The sequence below is a fragment of the Gadus macrocephalus genome, chromosome 1 (assembly GCF_031168955.1).
Source record: "Gadus macrocephalus chromosome 1, ASM3116895v1".
Lineage (NCBI taxonomy): Eukaryota > Metazoa > Chordata > Actinopteri > Gadiformes > Gadidae > Gadus > Gadus macrocephalus.
In genome coordinates this window covers 19,151,904-19,175,715 of record NC_082382.1, presented here as the reverse complement: position 1 = coordinate 19,175,715, position 23,812 = coordinate 19,151,904, and the positions used below count along the sequence as shown (strand labels likewise).

Sequence of the window (23,812 nt, the reverse complement as noted above, 5' to 3'; positions counted from 1 at the left end):
AGGCAGTAGGCTACTGACTACTAGACAAACGTACAAGTACAGCAATGGTTAATTTGAAGTAAATATAATTTCTTTCAAAACAAACATCAAGCTTACTGTAGCGCCCATTTTGTTCCATGTACAGTGGTATGATGAGTAACTATTAACATATGAACTATGAACAATATCGGCCATGACTTGTTTGCATAAGTGAAAAGCCTTGAATTGAACCTTGCGTGTGGCGTGTGGCGTGACAAATGACTATTGATTACTTTGTTGTAAGGATTCCATTGATATGCCTCATCTCTGAAGAACCAAATAGTCTAGGATAATCAGGTTTCCCCCTTCTGAGACACTTTTTAGACAGCTTCCACTTCGTTATACATTGAATTGAAGAATAACTGACAAGTTTCGATTTCGGGAGTTTTTCTAAATAAATCACTTGAAGGCCATTGTATACATCAGTGAACGAATCTTGTCGTTTTGACAAGACTAGCCCTTTAGACATTGGATGTGCTATAAAATGTTGTTAGTCATAACGTTAGTTAGGGCATATCTTGCGAATTTTACAATTTGAAATCGTGGGCCTTTTAGATAAGACATTTTGTTCACATTAGAGCCTGTGTTTTCTACGTCCAACGCTCGGTTTCTTTTTTAAACATTTGACATCGTTGAAGCGATGGATCGATCCAGAACGACTCAATTAGTTGTGATACGGGCCATTAGCGTGAGGCTAACCCACTGGAGGCAGCGCTCTGCCCGGCTCACTGGAACATAAAGTAACAGACGGGACGTGTCCCAGAATGCCCTTACAACCGGAGCCGATGGCGTACACTGTCCCGTTCCTCCACCAAATCCAAAGTAAAGGAAATCTCCAGTAGGAAACTCCTGCAAGACCCTTAACTAACAACGTTGTTGTTGTACTCGTCTCTAAGAGTTACACTGGCTTTAGAAAAATGAGAAGCGGTGCCGAGGCACATCGACTCCGCGACTCTCAGACGAACGTATTTGTAGATTTATTTTATCCTCTCGTCCCGCGTGTAAATGCCTTCAACCGCACAAAGTTAAACCTGGTCACGGGAACAGTGTTAATCCGAGGAATAACTGAATGTACTCACGGTTGTGGTCACGCCAGTGAATAGATGCCACTCCTAGTAGAACATGTTCGCCTCGATTCACTCTGCCGTCGGACAACGCAAACACAACTCCCAGCTCGAGGAGTCACCGTCACTCGGTCCAACCACGTGCGTCTTCCCTCCTCTGAATCAACACTTGAGTGGTGAAATGCATTGCTCACTGTGACGCGACTTTCAGCCTCTCCTTATAATCAATGCTATACGCTCGTGTCCAACTACTCCACCCAAGGTTCTCTTCAAAATATTTAATAATGAATTCTGTCAATATTTCTTCTTTTGTGCTTTAGACTTTGGAATGGCACTGCTCATTTTCCTAAATTAGAATGGATGCGAGAAACATTACTGTGCGTTGAAAATTCCTTCAATCTATGATAGATTCCAACGTTGAGTAAAGTATAATCGGCCTATAGTAGGCTTTAGTATAGTATAGTGTAGTATAGTATAGTGTAGTATGGTTCAGTAAAGTATGTATAGTTTGTCTTAGTATAGTTTAGTATAGAATAGATGCTTATTCCAGAATCATTACTGTTTACTACATGCTGTTTGTTTAGAATCATTACCGTTCATGACATGTTTTTTCAGAAGAATCATTACTGTTCACTATAAATGTTTATTTAGAATCATAACTGTTTACTATAGATGTTTATTCAGAATCATTACAGGTCACTACATGATGTTTATTCAGAATCATTACAGTTAACTACTAGATGGTATTGCAGAATCATTGCTGTTCACTACATGATGTTTATTCCAGAATCCTACTGTTCACTACTAGATGTTTATTCCAGAATCATACTCTAACAAGCAGATGTTCCCTCCATCCACGCACTATACCCTGTAGCCGTGTGTGTGTGTGTGTGTGCATACGTTATCGTGTGTGTGTGTGTGTGTGTGTGTGTGTGTGTGTGTGGGCACCGACTAATGACCCGTGGTGCTGAGGGCTATGGGGGATGGGGGCAGGGGAGGTCAAGTTACTTCCTGTCTTCAGAGACCTCTCTCCCTCACAGCTGTCAGTGTGGTCAGACAAACCCCTGCAACATCTGCATCACCCCCAACCCCCCCCCCCCCCCCCTCCCTCCCCGGTAGATCTCTCAAACACACACCCCACACTCCCACACACACACTTTGTCTTTTCAGCAAAACACCCACGCACTGCCTCTAAATCAAAGTTCAGCCCTCAGTATTAACCAATAGAATATGTGTATATAATGTTAATAATGTTCACGGTCAATGTCTTTGGGAATTGGAAGTGCCCGCGTTCAACCTGGACACCTCCATTCATTAGACTGGGTTGTGGGTGTTCAGAGTTTCAAAGTCCAACACTTTGGGCATTCCGTGACAAAGTTTCCATTCTAAGTGAATATTTAATCACACAACCAGTATGATGTACCCCTACGCTAGCATAGGAAACGTCTGCTCCCTGCAGGGACCGATACAGTACATGTTCAATGGTAAGGACATTTATGTCGGTTCACTCAGATGTCATTTGTGTCAAGGGAAATATCTCATAGAGAAAGCAGCTGTGTACAAACTGAATGAAACAGCCATTAAGGAGCAGTCATACACAGCTGACCGACAGGCCCTCTGATATCTATAAAACACGACCAATCATGCGAACATGTAGGCTACAGCATATGCTACACAACTTTGTTCCGCAGAACATTTATACGATTTAAAGGGATCTTTTTGCCCCAAGTAAGTACAATTTTGGTTTTTTTTCAACTCCATATTAAATTAGTGTATAATTGCATTGACAAAATCCAATCTCCTGATGGAATTTAATTTAATCTTGGTTTCCTTTCCTTGAAATGCTACTTTTCCAAAAAATTAGCGTACATGAGATATTACTTGTTCTCATGGTATCCCTCAGTCAATATGAAATGAAGGATTCCTATTATAGGAAAACAGTATATTGTTGTTTTTCAAAGAATGTGTTCATGGCCTCAAAACCACATTTAAAGAAAACACTGATACTGAAATAGAGAGAAGAGGGGACTGTACATTCAATGGCAATACACAATGATATAGGAATAGCTGTTTCTAATTGGCTCAGTATGGCACTACTGTCAAACTGTCAAAGATGCTCGAACGGTAACCTATAGCCAATGAGGCCAATTTTCACCCAGCACCAAGTTGAAACAATAACAAAACATGAGAAGCAAAAACCTGGTGTGGTGGTTTCATCAGATTTATGAAACAAAGTGTTGTCATTTTCAAAAGTAGCCTACCTGCACATGGTCCTTGATGGTCTTATATAGTGTTTAAGATAAAACTCCTCCCACACATTCCGCACTTTCATCTGCGTATCACAAGGCCAATGACTAAAAACACAGAGCAATAGTACACTGGTTCAATATCGTCATGATTACAAGCATGATAAGGACATCCGGCCCACCACACTCACACTTGTTTTACAACGTTTTTGTAATCTATTTTGTCGATTATAGTCTATTAAAGTCTCATAAAATCATATTTGTCCAGGAGATGACAAACTCCTAAAAATCACTTTCACTTTCAAGTGTTTTTCCTTCCTGAACCCTTTTATTTTTTTTTACCATTATTTTAAACGGTTTGAAATGGTAATTACTCATGCAGTCATACACGGATGCAGATAGGTTGATGTGAAAAACATCCCCCCCTTTGTGGTTCTGTTTTATGAACTGTGACTCTGGTCAGGGATGACAAGATGGAGGCGTAAGGACGGAAGCAGACTCCTAAAATGTCTGACTGGGCCACCCACAACAGCCTTTGACCCATTCAGTTGAAAAAAACAACAACGACTTATCAGATAGTCAAAATGCAGTGGGAGGAAGTGGCCTCAGGAAGTATCTCTTTATGACGCGTTTGCTTTTTGGCTAGCTTGAGCGGAAACAGCCACCATCGAATTTAAAGGTTTCGTTTCACCTTATTGATAGCTAGTTTAGCGAGCAGCGCTCAAACACAGACACAAACACACCTTATTATGGGCAACACATCCCATAATACCTCTGGAGCTTACTCAACCAAAGAGCCCAAAAACGACATTGAAAACAAAGGCAGGAAATAACTCATAGAGAGAAGAAGATTCAAAGAGCGGTGTCGTGATTAACTGACCGGTGGCAAACTGATTTCACAGCAACTGCCACGAAAGTTGCGGATTGTTTAGCTGCTGCTCCTCCATGAAACGTTGTCTGATGGTCCGGAAGGTTACCTACCCGCAGCCCCTGTCCTCAGTAACGGCCTCCCTCCGGGCTGGCAGGCTGACATCCAATTCAGTCTCAAAGGAGAACGAAAGATAAAGAGGAATTGAATTAAGAGCGACCGCAGTTCATTTAAAATCAATTCCTCCCAAAGTTAGATTCTTATTTAGTGAAAAGATTTTTTGAAAGACCTCATCCGTTACATTATTATGAATTGGGGGTTGGTGAAACAGAGCAAAGCTCACATAGCTTCCTCGGCAGCTCATGTGAAACTAATTTCGCAAAAAACCTTGACATTTATTTGCGAAAAACAAACCTGATGCAGTGCAAATATTAGCTCAAGCGCAAGTTTAAGCACTGGAAAAAAACTTTTGGGGGTGACTATGCTTGTGCTGCCTACGCTGATTTGCAATCAACTCCCAACAAGGCCTTGACTCACTGAACCTGTGCAGTGCTCATGTTTGCGCTGAGATGAGGAAACGTTGACTGTCAGATGATTTCACTAACAATCCCTTCATGTTAAGGGCCAGAAATGAAAAGAAAACCATTAAACGATTTACGTGGTCAAATTTTAAAAATACACAAATGACTAATCTACAAAGATACCTCCTTCTGATTTTGTGTATGTGTGTGTGGTTGTGTGTGTGTGTGTGTGTGTGTGTTTTCTGTGTGTGTGTAAGATTATATTTGTGTGCGTCTGTGTGACACCACACATCTGTGTCCGATTGCGTCCATGACTACGATGACGCTCTTGGCCGCCCTGTGTATTCTCAAGACCCATATTTCATCAGAAAACCCTGGCAAGAACATTCTCTCTCTTGCCCTTTTCTTTTTACTCATGCACATGTTTGGAAATCCTGAGGCATGACAAAGTTAACTTTATTTCTCTCTCCCTTAATTTTAATACTCCCTCCTCCTCCTCCTCCCACTCCTCCTCCCTCTCCCACTCCCGTCTGTTTCCCTTCTCCAGACTTCATCTCCCATCACTTCCTGTTGAGTCACCGGGAAGGAGTCTGACGTATGGGGCCCTCTGTTGTCCTGCTTTTCCTTCTTTTTTTTCTCCTCGTTTTACTGCCTCCTGGCTCAACCGCCCTATTTTTACCCCATTGTTATCCAATGTGCTCGGCTTCGTTTCAGAGGAAGGAGGATGTGACATCACATGGTGATGATGCCTTTGTAAATCAAAAGCATACGTAAGAATGTGCCGCGCCATGTTTTCCGGGCAAGGCACTTGAATCGCAGGACACGCGAGCGTGAGGAGCTGCCGGCATCGCTGGTGCTACGCAGAAACATAGCAACCGTCGGAGGTTACATTAACAACAGCCATGCTGGAATGGAGCAGCTAATTAAAAACTTCCTCTCCTCTAAGGAGTTTTTCAAGGCACTTCCTACAGGTCATATAAGGTTGAAGAATATATGGGAGAGATTCCCGCACCCCTCAGTCTGTCATACATACACACAAGAAAGCACACATACACACACACAACCACACACACACACACACACACACACACACACACACACACACACACACACACACACACACACACACACACACACACACACACACACACACACACACATACACACACACCTCAACTTAAAATGAATGTATTACTTGTCATAATTAAACTTTTTTACAGTGAATGCATTGTCCGTATAATCACTATCATTATTCAGTACCACCATCACATGTTCAGTCAAGACCTGGTGCATCCCCTTTGATACAACCCTTTCCATATCACCTGTGCTCAGTGATTGGCTATTTCATAGAAGTCCCAATCATGCCAAGTAATGCCATGGCACAGGAAGACCAAAAAAAACGTCTCCATGAGGTAAGACACAGCGAAGAACGCAGGCTACGTGCTGCTCTGCGAGAGAGAGAGAGAGAGAGAGAGAGAGAGAGAGACAGACTGTGGGAAATGAAAGGATGACTCACTCTTGCATACAGCTGCTGACTCAGTTAGCGGGATTGCGTCCAAAAGTCTGTGCATCTGGCACTGCACTGTGTATTGGTATGCACGTGTGTGTGTGTGTCTGTGTCTATGTGTGTCGTGCATTTGTTTATTTGTGGGAAAGACTAGTCAAATGTGAGTTAAGTCCATTTTACCCTGCCATTGAAGCTTACGTTTCACATAAAGCCATTTTTATGTTACCCTATACAGTATACAATAAGCATTAAGAGCATGTGAAAAGCAAACCGAAACGTTTTCCTAAAGGTGTGGCCGTTCCCAGCGGTGATGTCATCACAAAGGGTTGGTGCTATGCAGTCATAAACGTGCCGCTCAGGTTCCACCACCTGTGGGAGGTAATTCCGTGTGTTTACTCTACGCACCCTGATTGCCCCCATCATAACCATCACTCCTCTTATAATAAATGGGCACTGGGATTGGCTCACGCATCATATTTGCCTGAAGGACAGGCTAACTAGCGGTTAGTCATCGTTGTTGGCTATGGAGCAATGGTTACTCTCATGTTGACATTAACTGCGGGCACCAGCTACGAGTCGAGTTCCTTGATAAAGCTGGAATGCCCTTTTTACTGGACTTATATGACACAATGTGACTCACATCCGCTGGCCTCTAGGCGTATTCTGTACAGCAAACGTAAGGTCCAAGGTATAGGATCACATTGGTTGGACACCAGCTCGCTGCGATCTTCTGACAGCTACGGAGGAAGTTCTATTAGGTTTGGAGGTTGCTTCACATTTTGGGGCACTTTCAGTTTACACTTTAATAGCTAGTTTTGGACATGAGGGTTTATTTAAAGGAGACATATTATGGTGTTTTCCCAACAAGTAAACATATGCCGCTTTTCCACCGCACATGTAGCTCGACTCGACACGACTCGACACGACACGACTCGACACGGTAGCAGCACGGGTGCTTTTCCACCGCAAATAGTACCTCCTGGACGTGGGCGGGGTCGGCTGCGCGAAAGGGCCGTGACGTATTTGTGTACGCGACGCAAACAACACATACGCAACCCACACATGGACAGAACCCACATAACAACAATGGAGGACATCGATCGCATTACTATTATTAGCTGGCATGTTGAAGAAGTTGGAGAAGTGGAACATGTTGGCTGCGGCGCTGCTATGGATGTTACCAGCATGGTTTCCATGTCGCTCTCGTGACTTCGTCACACTCTCTGGCCAATCAGTCGCCGGCCGTCTGCCGACGTCACCTTTTAGCATCGGCTCAGCTCGCTTGGAACCTAGAGCGAGTAGGTACTAGAAAAAGCAGCCACTTCAGGTACCAGATACCATGGTACCGCGGTGGAAACGCAAAAAATGCGAGCTGAGTCGAGTCGTGTCGAGTCGTGTCGAGCTGGTACCATGCAGTGGAAAAGCGGCATTAGTATATGATTTCGAGAAAACATGTTTTTTAAGCTGTTTGCTGGAAATAGCTTTGAGAAAAAAAATCTTGCCTACCGGCGCCATTCTCCTCTGTTTCAGTCCCTACACAGAATGTGCTGTTTCTGGTGTCTGTAGCTTTAATGCAAATGAGCTGCTGCACATTGACCAATGAGCTGTCAGAGTGAACTACAGCATGGAGGAGAAGTTATTGTTGCCGTTTGCGGACTCCTGGAGCCCTACATCTCTATAATATAATATAATATAATATAATATAATATAATATAATATAATATAATATAATAATATGACATAATATATAGGTATTTATATTATATTATATTTAATATCACGGCCAAAAGCTATGTGCACCTCGGATGATATTATGAATCATAAAGATTGCGTCTGACGTCTCTGGTACTTCCACGACAAGTAAATGTCTCCACCTCGGACTGCCGAGGAGGAGGCAGTTCCGGCGGAGAAAGGGAGAGTACTCCCGGAGCTGTGCTGCCGGGCTGCCGCCGAGCTCCCCCCGCCGGAGCTGCTCCCCGCCGGAGCTGCTCGCCGCCCGTCCACAAAATCTTAGCTATGCTCTGATTGGAGGGGCGTGGGGAAGTGGGAGGTAATGTTCAACTGTGCCCCCTTCCTACATAGGAGGGGGCGCCGAAACTGACTCGCTCGTTTGGTAACTGTAGGTGGAGTACGTTCAGAAATGCACAGGCTCTTTTCAAAGTTTGTATGCGTGTGGGAGCACCAGAGATCCAAAACGACACCCAAAATCCCAGGAAAAGTGTTTTTTTTCCAAATATGTCCCCTTTAAGCAGTATTTACCTCAACGGAAAAACATCCAATATTAAGATTTATGGTGCGTATTAGTATTCTCTGCGAACCTGTCTCGGAATCCTTGCTCTGCCTCCTCTGAGTTAATCCAAGCAAGCAAGTTCGCCGTGCGAGGAAAAGGGGCGTGTTCATGCGTGTCGCTATAGGCAACGTCCTCGGACCTCCGAGATGGATGGATAATAAAACGCACCATAAGATTAGAAAAGATCAGACAAACTGAGGATGGAAAAAAACAATGTTAACTACAGGCAAATTATACAGAATTTGCTAGGTACATTTTAAACGTATCCCACAGTGAGCGCTTACTAATATTGGTAGTTTATTGTTTGTCTGATGTGGAAGACTTTGTTTGTACAAACTAAACAGAGGCCCACCCAGGGACACTGTGCTGGTTCTGGGAACGGCGTGGGCAGATGTCAAGGCCATGGGCTCTTTTATTTATTTAATTTGAGCCAATTGAGCCATGCTTTCACATTAACACTCTGGTGCAACAACGTCGACTGCAAGCTCTCTGATTGGTTGAGAGAACTGGTCAGTCACAGCTATGACTGATCCAAACGACAGGGGCGGGTATTTGGCCCAGTCTCTCTGGCATCAGTCCATTGTTTAAGAGTCATATCCTACAGTTAATAACTGAAAATCCCCTCCATCCAGGACCTTATTGTAAGGCCCACGAAACAGTATGTTTTTTCAAAGTAAAAGTCCTAATACATAGAATACACATGTCCTCATTAGTGAATAAAGTTGGTTCTCTGGTTCCCTTTTTCGTCTGTAATGCTAAATAAAAAATGTGTCTAACTGAGTGTATCCATACATGAGAAAGATATAACGATACAAAAAATTCTGTCCACTTCTCTCTGCGTTTAATTAGGCTATTAAGTAAAGACAGTAGCCATTTTAAATAACTGTTTCTTTAAACTTGGTTATTTTTATGAACTGTAACAAATGTTTTATTTCATTCTCTGCTGCTAGTTGCCTCCTTGTACCGACTTACGGACGTCTGTTTCCTCTGACATAACTATCTTGTCTGCTCCCTCCCTACGATTCTCCACCATCGAGGACAGCAGAATTTCAGTCAGGCAAAAAACGATTCCCGGTACCAATCTCAGAAGATAAGCCCTGATTAGTCAGAATGGAGCCAGGAGCGGTCTAGTATCTACATTGTCTCACACGGAAGAAGGCGCAGTCTTCTGAAATAGGTATTCTCACAGCGCATTTCCCCCACTTATTACTAATCAGGGATTAAAGTCAATAATACATTTATATTTTACAACTGCACCTATAAAGTTAAAGAGCTGGTCCGGTGGTAACCATGGTAATGCCTCCAGCAGGACAAGAGAAGAGGTGGAAATCTCCAGACTAGACTTGAAAAAGAGCCTTGACCAAACTAGTTGACTGTTTTTGTATTCCTTATCTTCTGTTGATCTGTCCATTGGGATAGTTTTTTGCACAAGTCAGAAAAGCCTTCTTAGTCACTGTTCTTATCGCGAAGGTAATGATGTACTGTTCCCCCTTGTCAACTGACACACGCACACGCACACGCACACGCACACGCAGACACAGACACAGACACAGACACAGACACAGACACAGACACAGACACACACAGACACACACACACACACACACACACACACACACACACACACACACACACACACACACACACACACACACACACATTGCAATGCAGCATTTTATTTTAATCTTTCATAATTCCTTATTAAATAACAGGGTAATAGACATTGATATTGGAATAAATTAGCAGACATTTTTATGAAAAATAAATTAAAAGTAAGGCTTAGATCTAAACACAACATCACAACATCAATAAACCTTGACTAGCGGTATATTATTGGATTATCAGGTCAGTTATAAGACTGTATTTAAAGACGTACCTGTCAGCCTGACAGTTATGACACTTAAAGATGGAACGTAATCAGCAGTCGAACATGAATCATTTACAAGCAGCAACCCAATAGACGCTTTAATCAATAAAAGCAATTGAATCATTACATTAAACACCTGTGAATGTGTTATTTTACATTCATAAAACCCAGTGCTCTGAATGCATGCTGCAGTAGACTTACTGGCCAAAGCGGCCAGTATTGAGAAGACATTTCTCATTCACATAGTACCTTTAATGGTTACGTTGTTAATGTTGGCGTTTGATTGGCTGGTCGAGGCTTTATGCCGACACCTGGTGGTGGTCGATGGCACTGCAGTCCACCACCCTGCTCTCTCGTCTGGATCGTTCGGCCTCGAACACCAACCGGTGGCTGCGCAGGGTCTCCTCCGGGCCCGAGCGGATCAAGGACGGGTCGTTGTTCTGTCAACGGAAGGCCAATAATTATATTAACCTTAATTATGTGGCAACAAATACAGCTTCTAACGTTTATGGAGCTCATTAAGACATTCGCAAAATGAGGAGGACATTGGTGTTGTCAGAACCTTGAATATTTCAAATATTCCCAGGCTTACTAAATATTATGCCTAACATAAATTAAAGAAAGAACACGCACTGCCACGGCTGAAATGAAAGCCTCCATCAGTTTGAAGTCGGCTGCTCCGTGGCCGGTCATACTAAAGCCCTCAGGGGTCTGGTTGGGGGCCGTGTGCTTGGTCATTCTCCGGTTCACAAAGTCAAACACGCGAATCTCATGGCCATCGCAGGACAGCTCCCCCTAGTGGAACACACGGGACATGGTACAATAAGTCACATAGCTGACGACTTTTCTGCAAAAGCGACGATGAATAAGACGACATAAAGGTCTCAGTTGGTTGCAACCCCAATGCGAGATGCCACAAAATGCTCCACATAGCACCTTTAATGAAGGACATCCATTTTGTAGGGCAGAGGATGAGAGACACGCACAGAAGCCACTTTCTGTTTTTTGCAGACAATGGTATAAAAACATGCACAATGATGACTGAGGAACCATCTGGCCCTACCCTTTTCACTAAGCATCTCCCAAAGCTTGAGTCACTACTCTGCTCATGACATCCCTTCCTGCGCACTTTCCCCAGGTCTCCCTATCAATCAATATATAGATATAATAATATATAATTTGGTGATTGATAGAAATTACGCATCATTTATTCCATTTCAATCAATGTATTTCCCAGTTGTCACGGTTGGCTATTAAAATACAGTTCATTTATTATTTACCTTACTTGAGTTGTCTAAATTTGACAGCGTTGTGGGGAGACCTCGCCAAAAAACAGGAGTGCACCTTAATATTATTTGGTAAAGAGCATAATGAACTGTTGGTCTCCTCCTGCTAACTGCCCACGTTGATTGAAAACCTCTAAGGTGATTGCTCCTAATGCTTTATGTGCTAAGTTCCTACCTTGCTGCCATAGATGGTCGTTTTGCGTTGACAGATGGACTCGGTGAAGGCCACCATGCTAAAGGCTGCAGTGAGACCGCCTTCAAACTCCATGTTGACCACCTGGAAGGGATCATAGTTACCCACACATGACTTTATGGCTTAGTGAAAAGACAGTGATCCAAGGCGACTCACAGTGAGAGAGGGATAGTCCTGGGGCAAGGGATGGGGTAGGTAGGCTGTCTATATGGGGGAAGGAACCTGCTACCTTTTGGTACATGAAACACACACACAAAAACAGGTATTTTCTCTTGGGTGTCCAGGGTGTTTCCGGCACCTGATTGGTGCATAGCTCCCGTTTATTGTCTGCTGATTGGCGCAGACGTTAATGGTTTCACACGTAATTCGTGCAGGTGACTTTGCTCTCTAACCTGATTGGTGCAGACGTCGTTGTCGCAGTCATAAACACAGCGGCCGTAGGGTCCGGTCCTCAGAGCCTCGGTCACCGACTCAATGTCTGGCAGCGACGTAGGACAGATAACAGAAACAGGCCAGCCGACGTTACCCTGACACACACACACACACACACACACACACACACACACACACACACACACACACACACACACACACACACACACACACACACACACAGACACCCAGAAATCATTTTTTCTGGATAGGTTTTCAATGCATCTTCAGAATAAATAGTGGTTCACGTAATTAAGTAAATGAGGATATTACTTGTTTTACGCCATCCAGGTATATCTTCTTGGATGAGTATGCACAGTCGCCCTCTACTGGACAGTCTAGGCAGCGATTTGCAGCACCAGCTGGCTACAAGAAATAACCAATAACAAACTACCTTTACAACAATTACATTAAACTAAAAGATTAACGACAGAAGTCTTAGATTCATGTCAGTTTTTAACATGTACAAATAACAACAAATTCAGATTTCTGAAGTCTTTTAGAAAAGGGTTGCTTAAATATTACAAATTAACACAATAAAGCCCAGATTCAGATATACCATGGGGACTATAAATAACTGGAATAACGGTTGTATTCAGGCAATGTGACACAGACCTTACTTTCTTTTCGAAAATGGCTCAGTGCTCCAAATGATGACACTTTAAGACACCTGTGAAACAGAAAAAACAACACAGTTAAGTATCTCACGCTCAAAATTCAAATGTATTTTGAGATAAATTTCTATGTTTGATTTTTACATTGCATAAAAATGATGAAAGATATGACAACATGTAGTTCATTAATCCAAGATGGGAAATAGTGTTGTGATCGCAGAGGGTAGGTAATAATAAGAGTTAAAGCTGCTAACAGAATTTCACGGGGGCCTAACACAGACCATCAAGACCCTGATAGACCATTAGTTAGTAAAGTTTTGAATGTTTGCCTGCCAGGTAGAGAACAGGCGAAAACATACTATCGTGGGCTATGGCTGGATCAGAATAGTTCTCTGCTTACTAAAAGCAAGGACAAACAGAGCCCTGTCAAGTAAGTAAGTAAGTAAGTAAAATGTATTTATAAGGCACATTTAAAAACAGTTTTCACTGGCCAAAGTGCCGTACATGGTGGTGCAAAGAGGCATATAAAGGAACACATACCACATACATAGACATATAAAAAAACAACAACAACATATAAAATAAACGACATATCACAAAAGGGGAGGAAAGGCCAGGGAGAAAAGGTGTGTTTTAAGCCTAGATTTATTTATCCCAGCATCTATAAGACTTTTGAATGGTTGAACCCCTCTTTGAACTGTATCCTCTCGTTTTAATACCTGGAATCCTTTTGAACTGTGTCCTCTCATTTTAATGCCAGGAATCTTTTTTAAATTATTTTATTTATTTATCCTCCACTATGGAGGTGATTCTATTTATTCATTAGGCTTAGGCAACGATTTTTTATTTTCTGCGGGGCTGATGGTGTGCGTGTGCCCGTGTGTGCGTGCTTTTGTTTATTGAATGCACTGTTGGGTATGGATACACCCTGTTGCTCCTCCACATCTGAAGTTCCTAACGGAAAAATAAAGTTATTTGAATTTAACTGAACCAGTGTTTCCCCTAGGATGGAGTTGCAGCAGCGGAGGTGATATGTTTATTTTTCCGCTCGCAAATTTTTTTGTGTGCTCGCAAAGTGCAACCTGCCGGGAGGTTTCTATATGTCTGCCGGCACCAGAAGGGTGTACATACAATATATTTGTGCACAGTTATGAGCAGGGGAAATATGGAGAGATTGAACATATTACAAGTATAATCTTTAAAACAATTATTTACATTTATTTAACAAAAAATATATTATATCAACAACCACCCTATACAGCAGGGATGGGCAACTTTCATGATAAAGAGGGCCGCATTTTTCATCACAACCATCAGAGGGCCACATGAATGCACACTTCAACTAAACGTGAGCTGAGAGAAGCTACACAATTTTGAATTTGGTAGATATGATTTCCTGTATTCTTGTGCATTTTGGGGATGGCCACTACCTAGAAAATCTTCCAGAATCATAACCTATGTACGGTATGTTAATTGAACCATTCATTTCATGTTTTTCATGCTCAAACAGCCACATGTATGGTCAGTATTTTTATCAGTGAAAAGGGCTCACATACATCATCATTCAATGATGTTTATAAACTGAAAAACCGTGGCCCAACATTATGTGCAACAACTCAATGAACTCAAACCCAACAAGCATATTCATTAGAGTTGTAGTAGTTGTCGTGGCGACTTAAGTGGATATCTTTAATGACTGATATCGTTTCTAAGCAAACTAGACGCATGGGTTTGCCTTTGAATTCTATGAACTCTTCTCATCTTTCTTGACCGAGTTTTCTGTAACTCGATCAATTTATTTATTTATTTTATTATGTGCGGGCCTGACTGAGTGAGGATGCGGGCCGTATGCGCCCCTTGGGCCGCCAGTTGCCCATCCCTGCTATACAGTAATATCACATACCACAAATAGTACAATCGAAAAGGTCTGTGCCTCCAACCAATGCATCTTCCCACTCCCTCCCCTCTCCCCATCACAAAGGTTGTAGTAGGACCATAAAGAGGGCATGCCTCTATTGAACAGGTCTTGGGGCTCTAGAGTCAATAATGGCAATGCTACTGAAATTGTTGCTAAAATGTATATTGACATTTTTGCAATAAACAGATATACGGCTATTCTAAGCTACCCTGGGCGGGACTTAGCGTGAATATTCATTACGGAGGTTGTAGCACACAATACAATGGAAAGATTTCAAATGACAGACTTGGATGCAAAATGTAGCCCTTTGTTATACAGAAATTTGCTGTTAGTGGATTAGCCTAGGACAACACCCTTACCCGATTATTTATATAAATTGCCCTATGTTGTTAGAATTTACTAACTTTATGCAAGGTTCGTGCAGTACTCAGTGTTACAATATTATATCACATCAAAAACACAGTAGTTGAATCAAGCAAACAAATAGCTGTTGATTTTGCTCCAAAAACCTTGACTTACCTCTAATTTAACACACGATAGTTCCTTCAAATTAGGGCTGTATGGTATGGACTAAAATGTTTATCACGGTATGATTTGAGGCATAGACGGTAACGGTATAATATCATTGTATGTTAATTTTATCTTCTCATTTTGATATAAATGCCTCTGAAGGGGTAAAATACTGGTAAGGCAGCAAAACAGCATGAAAAAAATAAAAATATTTTCTCAAGTTACTTCCATCTCTGAATAACACTTATGTTTAATAGTATGGATTTGTTTCTCCACTTGCTTGCGGACCTTGCCTTATGGTTTTGGCATCTCAAGTGTGTGCGGGCAGGTAACGCGTACCTGGGATCGAGTGTTTTGAACATATCTTTAAAGCCCTTTCTATCGACATTTTGAAAGGGAACCATGTCCTTACACAGGTAAACAGTGACAGCGTTTGTTATCTCGTTCCACCGCAGGCATTTTGTCGTGAGGACTGGCTTTCAAAATGCCTGCGGGAGCAATGTCTGATTGCAGAGACAGCTTCACCTAGCAGTGGCATGATAGGTGCATATTTTTGCGCTACGCAGTGTTGCACACTTTTTAATGGCTCCGGTTCCGCGCCAATGTTGTGTCCGTGGCCGTGCCGTGCTATGTTCTCAGGAACAGGACACGCAGATTTTAGCGACTATCTGGGTTAGTCGAGAAAATAGAAGAAACCGCTGATTCTGAAACTGTAAGAGACATTCACAACTTCTCACACAGTAACAATCAAACAAACTCACACACACTCGCAATCAGACGTCCTCTCAATCACACAAACTCACAAACACTCACAATCACAGAGAAACTGTTCTTCTGTGACACACCTTTCCTGTTCTCCCTGTACTCACTTTGCATGCCCTGAGTCTGGATGTGGGAGATTCTGAGTGATCTCTTTTTTCAGTCTCTTAAAGGGATACTTCACCCATTTAGAACCGGCGTTCTATCATTATAAAATCGCTATTGTAATATAAATAAATATCAGTCTAAACCAGTCTCCCCTTTGCCCATTTTTTCTCGTCTAATTTTCTCCCGAAATGACGTCAAATGACGCGTTTGACGTCATTTCGGGAGAAACCTCTTGTCCCGCTAGAAGGGCCGAGGACTACAACACTCTTTTGTTGGCAAAATGTTCCACCAATAAGGAATGAGAGGGGGCGGGAGCTCGCGTACTGAGGGCGAATGAGGGGGACGGGAGACCGACAGGTGGGCGGGGCAGCGAGCGCAATGCACTGTGGTAGTTGGAGGTTTTCTTACTTTGAGCCAGAGAGACCATGAAAACACTCTTTCTGCCTTTTTTCAGGCTAGGATGAACCGATTTCAATTTTTTTTTTCACATTTATAATACATTGAATTATTTAATTCATAAAACCTTCATATTCCCACCGGTGAAGTATCTCTTTAAGTTTCATACGTTAAGTGAGTTTGCCAGCAGGTTTTGAAGTATTCAATTTCAATTTGTTGTGTTTTAAATTTTTTGGGCTGAACACAACCCAGATCATTTGTCAGGACCTGTGACATATTGTAACCTAGGAATTGGTTTAAAAATGTTTATGTGCAAAATAATTGCAACAGTGTTATAAGTGTATTGGTTTTAATTAATATAATTTGGATGAACCTTATTTATTATTTTATTTAAAGGTTGATGTATTCAATTTTATAAAGAATTAATTTATTATTGTTTTAGGTCAAGGGTTATACATTTTATTTTCAAAGACCTTTTTTATTGTTTTATTTAAAATTTAATTTAAATTTAACGTATTTTATTTGAACATTGCTGTTTTATATGTTGTTCGTGTCTATTTTGTACCGTTTGTGTTGCTCTGTATGTTTCAAAAATAAATCTGGAGAAACTCACTACTTCAGTAGTCTTTTCACTTCATACTTTTTTACTCTTACTAGTTAAAAATTAACTGTTCACGTTCATGTCTTCTTTTTTAATTATATTTTCATAGAACCTCCTGCTACCCCTCCACCCCCAGTCCCCCAATCATTGCCACTGTCCACTGCCCAAAGTAAACTAATTACTGTATACTACTAAAGAATCAACATTACTTTTAAAAAGCCAAGAAAAAAGCGAGAATGTTAAACAATGTGTCAGATTACGCAGAATGTGAAAAACCGAGCTAACTGCATCCGTGCGGTCAGTTTGACTGGGGGGGAGGCGCAAGGGCTTACCCTTCTTGTGATGATCGTCATTAAGTGGCAATATTTACCAAGACTGGTCGGATGCCTCAATTCGATGTCTTTTTAAATTTGTTGCCGATGTGGCAGACGTTCTGACTTGTTCCTCAGAACCGGAGGGCACACTTTGCATAAAAACTGGTGTTTTTTACCATTCAAATCTGTACTTATTGGTTCATAGAACTCTTTCAACTATGCACTATTGGCTTCAGTGGTAATTAAGTTGTTGTTGTTTTTAGAAGCCATGCTGGCATGCCGGTTACAGTAAACTCTCGGGTGCCATTAAACAGTGGGTTAGCGTCGTTCACTATCACCAGGGTGAACGACGCTCACGTTTAGTAGCTGCAAACGGGTATGTTCAGTTCACAGATTGGCAATTTTCAGCTAAACTACAGTCTAAAGCAGCCCAATCAATCAAAAACCAGCCCAAAAGCGTATATTGTCAGAAAACTGATTAACCATATACCGATTGGCAAATACACAAATACACACCTAAACGCAACCTAATTATTAACAGTGATGTCATGTGGTATAGAAGGAACATCTCTCATCTATCTCTCACACACACACACATCTCACAATCTCACTATGTAAAGAGCACACTGCAGCTGAAAACGTGTCTTACACCAATGACACAAAATAGGTATGTAAAAGCCCAATGGGTGAGCAAAATAAACCCCTGATTGTGACCAAATTAACGTAATAACTATTAAGTTAGGTGGATGTACACAAGGCACTTCGCTATGTCTCACTCGCACCCTAACTTTTTATACGTGGAGGTATGTTGAGCTTGGGCGGTATGGTAATAAGGCATGGTATGCCTTAAAAACTGGTTTACTGGAAGTTAACATATCAAAACAATCACCAACCATGTTTCTAAAGCAAACTGTGTCAAATCCCACTGTCAAAAGAATGTTTGCGAAATTACGTGTGCACGTTTTGTAAATTCAATCTAATTCAATCACAAAATATTCTCTAGTCATTCCCAGGTTGAGTCCTTCAGAACATCATTTACCATGTCTTTCACTACGCACATGAAGACAGAGAATTACTAAATAGTTGGAAGGTTGACTACTGGCTTACCGTCGGCCTCCGGCCCAGTGATGTATCAGGTCAATGTCGTGACACGACTTGGCCAACAGAGCAAAGGAGCTCTCCGCTTCGTTCCTCCAGTTCCCTCGCACAAACGAGTGGGCAAAGTGGTACCACCCAACCTGGAACCCAAGAGGCTTTGGTTTTAGAGGCCGGCTTGGTTGGTCGAAATCAGAGTCCCACTTGTGTGCTCAGATATTTAAAGAGATTGGTTCAATATCCTAGGGCTCGCCTTACTGTTTCAACTGTGTTAAAACAAACACATTGTCACTTAAATAAAAATATTTCCAACCTGACTGACTGAAAAGTATGACTGTACAGTGCATGCACTTCCTTAATGCATATATATGAAAACAGATACAGTTCCAAAGAGATGGTTGCATATGATATCAAGATTGAGCAAGGCATTTCTCACAGGTTCCAAGTGCTGAATATGGACCACGTCCCCAATTGCTCCAAAATCAATCAGCTCCTGCAACAACACATTTCAAATTTAATTCCACATCATGGATATGAATAATCCATGCCTCAAGACAAACGGGACATCCTTCATTCAGGCGGAAGATGGACGCTGCCAGGGTACCTTGATCTTGTGGATGATGGGCTCGTATCGAAGGACGTGGCACACTGTTAGCATCACGCCAGACTCAGTGCATGCTGCCACTATCTCTGTGCAGTCCTCCACTGTGGTCTAGAAGAAGAAGCAGAAGAAGAAAAATGAAAGTTAATTGCAATATCTCTCAAGACCAATCGCAGTCTCATAAGATTCAGGGGAACAATGTGTTTTTTACAGACAACATGTTTTTTGCACATAAAAAAGACCTATAGTGATTCTGAATTATCTGATTATGTGAGCCGTTTATAAGTCCATAATAACAGAATAATAACTCACTGCCATTGGCTTCTCCAATAGGAGATGGTACCCCTGTCTGGCGAAGGCAACGGCAGGCTCCTGGTAAAGAAAAATTATGACAAATGATTAACGCTGTGCACAGATTCAGCATATACACCTTATCATCTAGTCACAGGATTGGGTTGTATTGAGTGTGCTATAGAGAAACTTAAACTGAAGTAAATTGTACCTTATGAAGACGGTCAGGGGTGCAAACGAGAACACAATCAGCAAACTTCTCTCGCTCCAATATCCCATGCCAGTCTTAGGAGGAGATAACGTAGCAAATTCAATATCCTTATAGAATAAAGAAGTTAATTATTTTGAAAAGTACTGAATGTTTTTTTTCCAACCTTCAAATATATTTTTTTCCGCTATATTGTGCTGTTCTTGAAGTTTCTTGCAAGCATATTGTCTAGGATCAGCTACTCCGACCACCTGGAATGGATGAGTACATGCAAACACACAGTTTGCATTTGTTTTGTCTTTGAATGCTGTTGATGGGAAAAGTATGATTGTCTTTCAGTTATAGGTCCATTATATTGACCTTCATTCGGTCAGGGTAAATGCGTGCAAACTGTGAGTACGTCTCGCCGCGGCATCCCGCTCCCACCACGATGACAGACACAGGTGACGGCATGGTGCAACTCTGTGAATGTAAATAGACTCGTATTACTAATTTGTTACATTAAAATTGTGACGTTATCTTTAGCTACTAATACAGTTGCATGTGTATCGTAGTTAAAGTTTTCGTTGATGAACGACGATAAGTTCACGGTTGCCTCCAAGCAACATTGAAAAGGTCTGAAGTCCGAGTATTCCGTCATAAAATACTGACAACTGTTTTCCAGATTTGTTCCCATTAGCACATTTACACATTATACGCAGAAGACTGTCACCTGACTTGGATAGATGGATGAGTCAACGTGGGAAACCAATAATCATTTCTTAATTGTAATCCATAAATAAATCCCTCTTGCAACGTTACTTCGATACTAGGCCGATATATGCTCTGTTTTAGACGTAACGCGTAAGCACGTAAGATACATAACCCCCCCTTGCGCGGTAAAATATCCCCCCTTACGTGCTTAAGTGCGTCGGCCCAAATTCCTGACTATATTAGAACAAGCAGACAATTGCGTGTCGTTCCCTAGCGTCGGTGACGTTTTTATGTTACGTTGAATGGCAGTTTATTTATATTACATTAAATACAAGAGTCTAAATAATAATCCCCTGCATAGTTATTGTATGTTGTTGAAGGTGAGAGCTACACAAAGCGATAATGGCAATAAATTGGGATAACCTAAATAAGTCTCCGAAGGAAGTTCTCTGAAGCTCACAGATTATGAAAACATAATATACTACTTCTGCCATCAAAATAAAAGCGCGACAGGGTTTAAATTCGGTAAAGACCCTCGCTTTAGTTTGAAAATAATACACCGGATATACTCCGCCTTCCTTGATAGCTTTACATTAGCTCGTACAACAAATAATACGACGGCATTTGTAGAGGAAAATTGGTCTTGTTCAATCCCTTAGCGCACACATTTTGTTGGTAAAAAAAAAAAAGCATTATACTCAGTATATATGTAAACCAACTTACTGCAGCCCTCTTTACCTCGGCCGCCGGGCTTTTAGGGGGTCACGTGACACGGGGGATGTGACGCCTTGGTTGAAAAACATTTGTAAAAGCTAAGGTATATTGGTAGCTATGGTTTCAAGCTCTGGTCTACATTAGCGCGATTCAACTCTAATTTACTTCTGTAACGTTTGCACATCATATACAATTTGACCATAACTTGAGGAAACGACCGTGTGCATCAGTTGTGGTCGGTCTTGGCTAGGTAACGTTAGCAGGCAAGCCGAGACACCGCCAGGCTTCACAACATTTCATTACTAAACTATTTTTACCTGGATACTAAAGAGATCTTGAGAGAATGGACAACGTCAACCAATCTGTCACCACTGGAGTTTCCTCTACGACTGCATCCATCGCAAGTAACTGCATCACAAACAGTAATCCAACTGCACATGCAGCCAGCATCCCGTCGCTGGCTAGTAATGGTATGTGGCTTCTCTGGCTGGGTCTTGTGATAATGAATCATTCAACCTTTATGGTTGCCAAACGAGGCATCATGACTTTACTACGTTTATTTTAATTGTATTGAATCGACTAATCTAATTTGTAAATGCAACATTCGAGTTCTGCCTAACAGGCTAACGGGTCTTTATATCAGATGCCTTGTTTGAACACTTGTCATCTATGAAGTTAATCTTTCATTGTCTTTCAGTGAATACTTTTTTAATAATGCCTTTTTAAATCATTACAGCCTCAACATCGGCTACCATGGTGACCCCATCATCCGACACGTCCGTATCCAACGGTGTCTATGTTCCTGGAGGCATTTCCAATGGTGATATGAAGCCATCCCTTTCCACCACACCCCTGGCAGACTTCCTTATGCAACTGGAAGACTACACTCCCACGGTATACTACATCCAATCTGTACCCTCAAATGGAATTGGGCTTACATGTTTATTCATATTTGCCTATTGTACTCCCAGGATAAGTAGGGCATAGGAACAGCTGCCCCTGTAACACCCCTTCAAACACTTTATTGTGTTTATTCCCAATAATCAGTGCTACAGACTTCCCTTGTGTCTGAACCTATAATAATGGTCTACAGTAATACAGTATTTATATCCAAATGCTGCGGTTTTGTTCATAAAATGTTAATAAACCCCTGTTTTAGCAAGAGAACCTCCGTCTCCGAGTTGCAAAAAATGTGGCTTGAACAGTCGTTACTGTCTTAATTGTTTTAGAAGAAATAAAAAGCAGACCCACTGTGTTCCGTATGAGCCAGTGCAAGGGATGTTATCAAATGTTATCGAAACCCACATAACACTCAAACTTGGATGAACGGCCAATTTAATACATCCATTGTGGAAGCAGGAAGCATCAGACTTGTGGTATTTTGCACTGATTTTTCGCCTTTAATGAACTTTTGCTCAAAAACAGAAATGTTCACCATTTCTTTTTGAGAACTAAAAAGAACCGTTCTCCAACGATAAATGGGATTTTGATGTATACTCAGCCATGAAATAAGGATTTGTGATTTGTTTCTTTTTAGATTCCCGATGCGGTCACAGGTTACTACCTCAACCGGGCTGGCTTTGAGGCATCTGATCCAAGAATGTAAGAATTACCTAAGAACCAGCTTCATTACAGTGTTCAGCTTGTTGGAGGCCCAAAAATTGTGCACAGCTAAAAGGCTGCTATTATCCAGACATTTCAATTTGATCTATTTTACCATAAAAATATGTAATAAAAAGTGTATGTGAATAAGAGGGAGATCAATTCTTAAAGCATATTACTTGCAACAAGCAGATTTTTTTCTCGGGCACCCGGTATACCCAGTAGCAGCATGTGAGAAATTGCAAAAACGACCAGTAGTACCCAAAAACCATCCCCTTTTTCTTTTTTTTTTTAGAATTCGTCTCATTTCCCTAGCATCTCAGAAGTTCATATCCGACATCGCCAACGATGCCCTTCAATACTGTAAAATGAAGGGCACTGCTTCCGGAAGTTCAAGAAATAAGACTAAGGTTGGTCAAAGATGAATTTCCATCAAATAACTGTATTTTTCCATTGTGTGTGTGTGTGTGTGTGTGTGTGTGTGTGTGTGTGTGTGTGTGTGTGTGTGTGTGTGTGTGTGTGTGTGTGTGTGTGTGTGTGTGTGTGTGTGTGTGTGTGTGTGTGTGTGTGTGTGTGTGTGTGTGTGTGTGTGTTTAACCCTGTCATTATGGTATTTCTTTGTCTGTTTTTCATTATCTAGGATAAGAAGTACACTTTGACCATGGAGGACCTAAGTCCAGCCCTCACTGAATACGGAGTTAACGTCAAGAAACCTTATTACTTCACATAAGATGCCCCTAGTTTTCTGCTTTTGCTAGTTTATTTACTCTCTGACCCGCTATTGCTTGTAAAGGCCTTTTGCAAATTACAATTTGTTAATCAGGGTGCTTTATTAGACTATGTAATGCATTTGCAGACACTTTTACTCTTTGTTTTCCATATGTTTTGTTTAGCATACTTGCATACAATGAGAGAAGTTGTACAATTACCATGTTTTATCGAAAATAATAAAAGCCCTCCCATTAAACCAAATATTCGGGTATTACTTTACTATTACATCACGCCTTTGAAACTAAAACTAATTGAGGGGTTTGTCAGAATACAGCCATGAATTAGTTGTTCTAATCTTTCCATAAAACAAAACTTTTAAGAACCA

At 41.5% G+C, this 23,812-nt stretch overlaps 3 protein-coding genes across 7 annotated transcripts in view; 2 read left to right on the top strand and 1 right to left on the bottom strand.

Annotated features, from left to right (window-relative positions):
• espn (espin) overlaps positions 1–5,311 on the top strand; it is a 23,361-nt gene extending 18,050 nt beyond the window's left edge. The window contains 1 exon segment of the mRNA XM_060060027.1: positions 5,265–5,311. Within this exon segment, the coding sequence (XP_059916010.1) occupies positions 5,265–5,311 (47 nt within the window).
• Positions 5,312–10,174: 4,863 nt separating this feature from the next.
• Positions 10,175–21,260, bottom strand: zgc:154075 (uncharacterized protein LOC556929 homolog). 5 transcript variants are annotated; one of them, XM_060051281.1, is made up of 15 exons: positions 20,647–20,811; positions 20,420–20,530; positions 20,068–20,169; positions 19,874–19,958; positions 19,711–19,784; positions 19,521–19,580; positions 19,212–19,319; positions 19,044–19,100; positions 18,620–18,750; positions 12,908–12,962; positions 12,566–12,658; positions 12,253–12,387; positions 11,843–11,944; positions 11,015–11,176; positions 10,175–10,821 (listed from the first exon to the last, which is right to left on the bottom strand). In XM_060051281.1, exons 3-15 carry the CDS (start codon positions 20,158–20,160, stop codon positions 10,681–10,683), a joined length of 1,296 nt encoding a protein of 431 aa, XP_059907264.1. In that variant the 5' UTR covers positions 20,161–20,169; positions 20,420–20,530; positions 20,647–20,811; the 3' UTR covers positions 10,175–10,680. The 5 variants fall into 5 exon arrangements, with proteins under 5 accessions (XP_059907264.1, XP_059907282.1, XP_059907290.1 ...); XM_060051299.1 differs by having other exon boundaries at positions 20,425–20,530; XM_060051307.1 differs by lacking the exons at positions 20,420–20,530; positions 20,647–20,811 and adding an exon at positions 21,124–21,260.
• Positions 21,261–21,447: 187 nt separating this feature from the next.
• On the top strand, positions 21,448–23,688 carry taf10 (TAF10 RNA polymerase II, TATA box binding protein (TBP)-associated factor). The gene is made up of 5 exons (XM_060051440.1): positions 21,448–21,584; positions 21,851–22,008; positions 22,652–22,716; positions 23,012–23,126; positions 23,357–23,688. The coding sequence occupies exons 1-5, from the start codon at positions 21,458–21,460 to the stop codon at positions 23,444–23,446; spliced, it is 555 nt and encodes a 184-aa protein (XP_059907423.1). The 5' UTR covers positions 21,448–21,457; the 3' UTR covers positions 23,447–23,688.
• The last annotated feature ends 124 nt before the right edge of the window (positions 23,689–23,812 follow it).

Bases quoted from the DNA above. Each gene is read 5' to 3' on its own strand.
- zgc:154075 (XM_060051307.1), bottom strand. From the start codon at position 20,160: ATGCCGTCACCTGTGTCTGTCATCGTGGTGGGAGCGGGATGCCGCGGC. The intron at 12,963-18,619 runs GTAAGCCAGTAG...TCTGTTTCACAG, and splicing joins CACTGGGCCGGAGGCCGACG to GTGTCTTAAAGTGTCATCAT. The intron at 11,177-11,842 runs GTAGGAACTTAG...GTGTTCCACTAG, and splicing joins CGACCATCTATGGCAGCAAG to GGGGAGCTGTCCTGCGATGG.
- taf10 (XM_060051440.1), top strand. From the start codon at position 21,458: ATGGACAACGTCAACCAATCTGTCACCACTGGAGTTTCCTCTACGACT. The intron at 22,009-22,651 runs GTATACTACATC...GTTTCTTTTTAG, and splicing joins TGGAAGACTACACTCCCACG to ATTCCCGATGCGGTCACAGG. The intron at 22,717-23,011 runs GTAAGAATTACC...TTTTTTTTTTAG, and splicing joins GAGGCATCTGATCCAAGAAT to AATTCGTCTCATTTCCCTAG.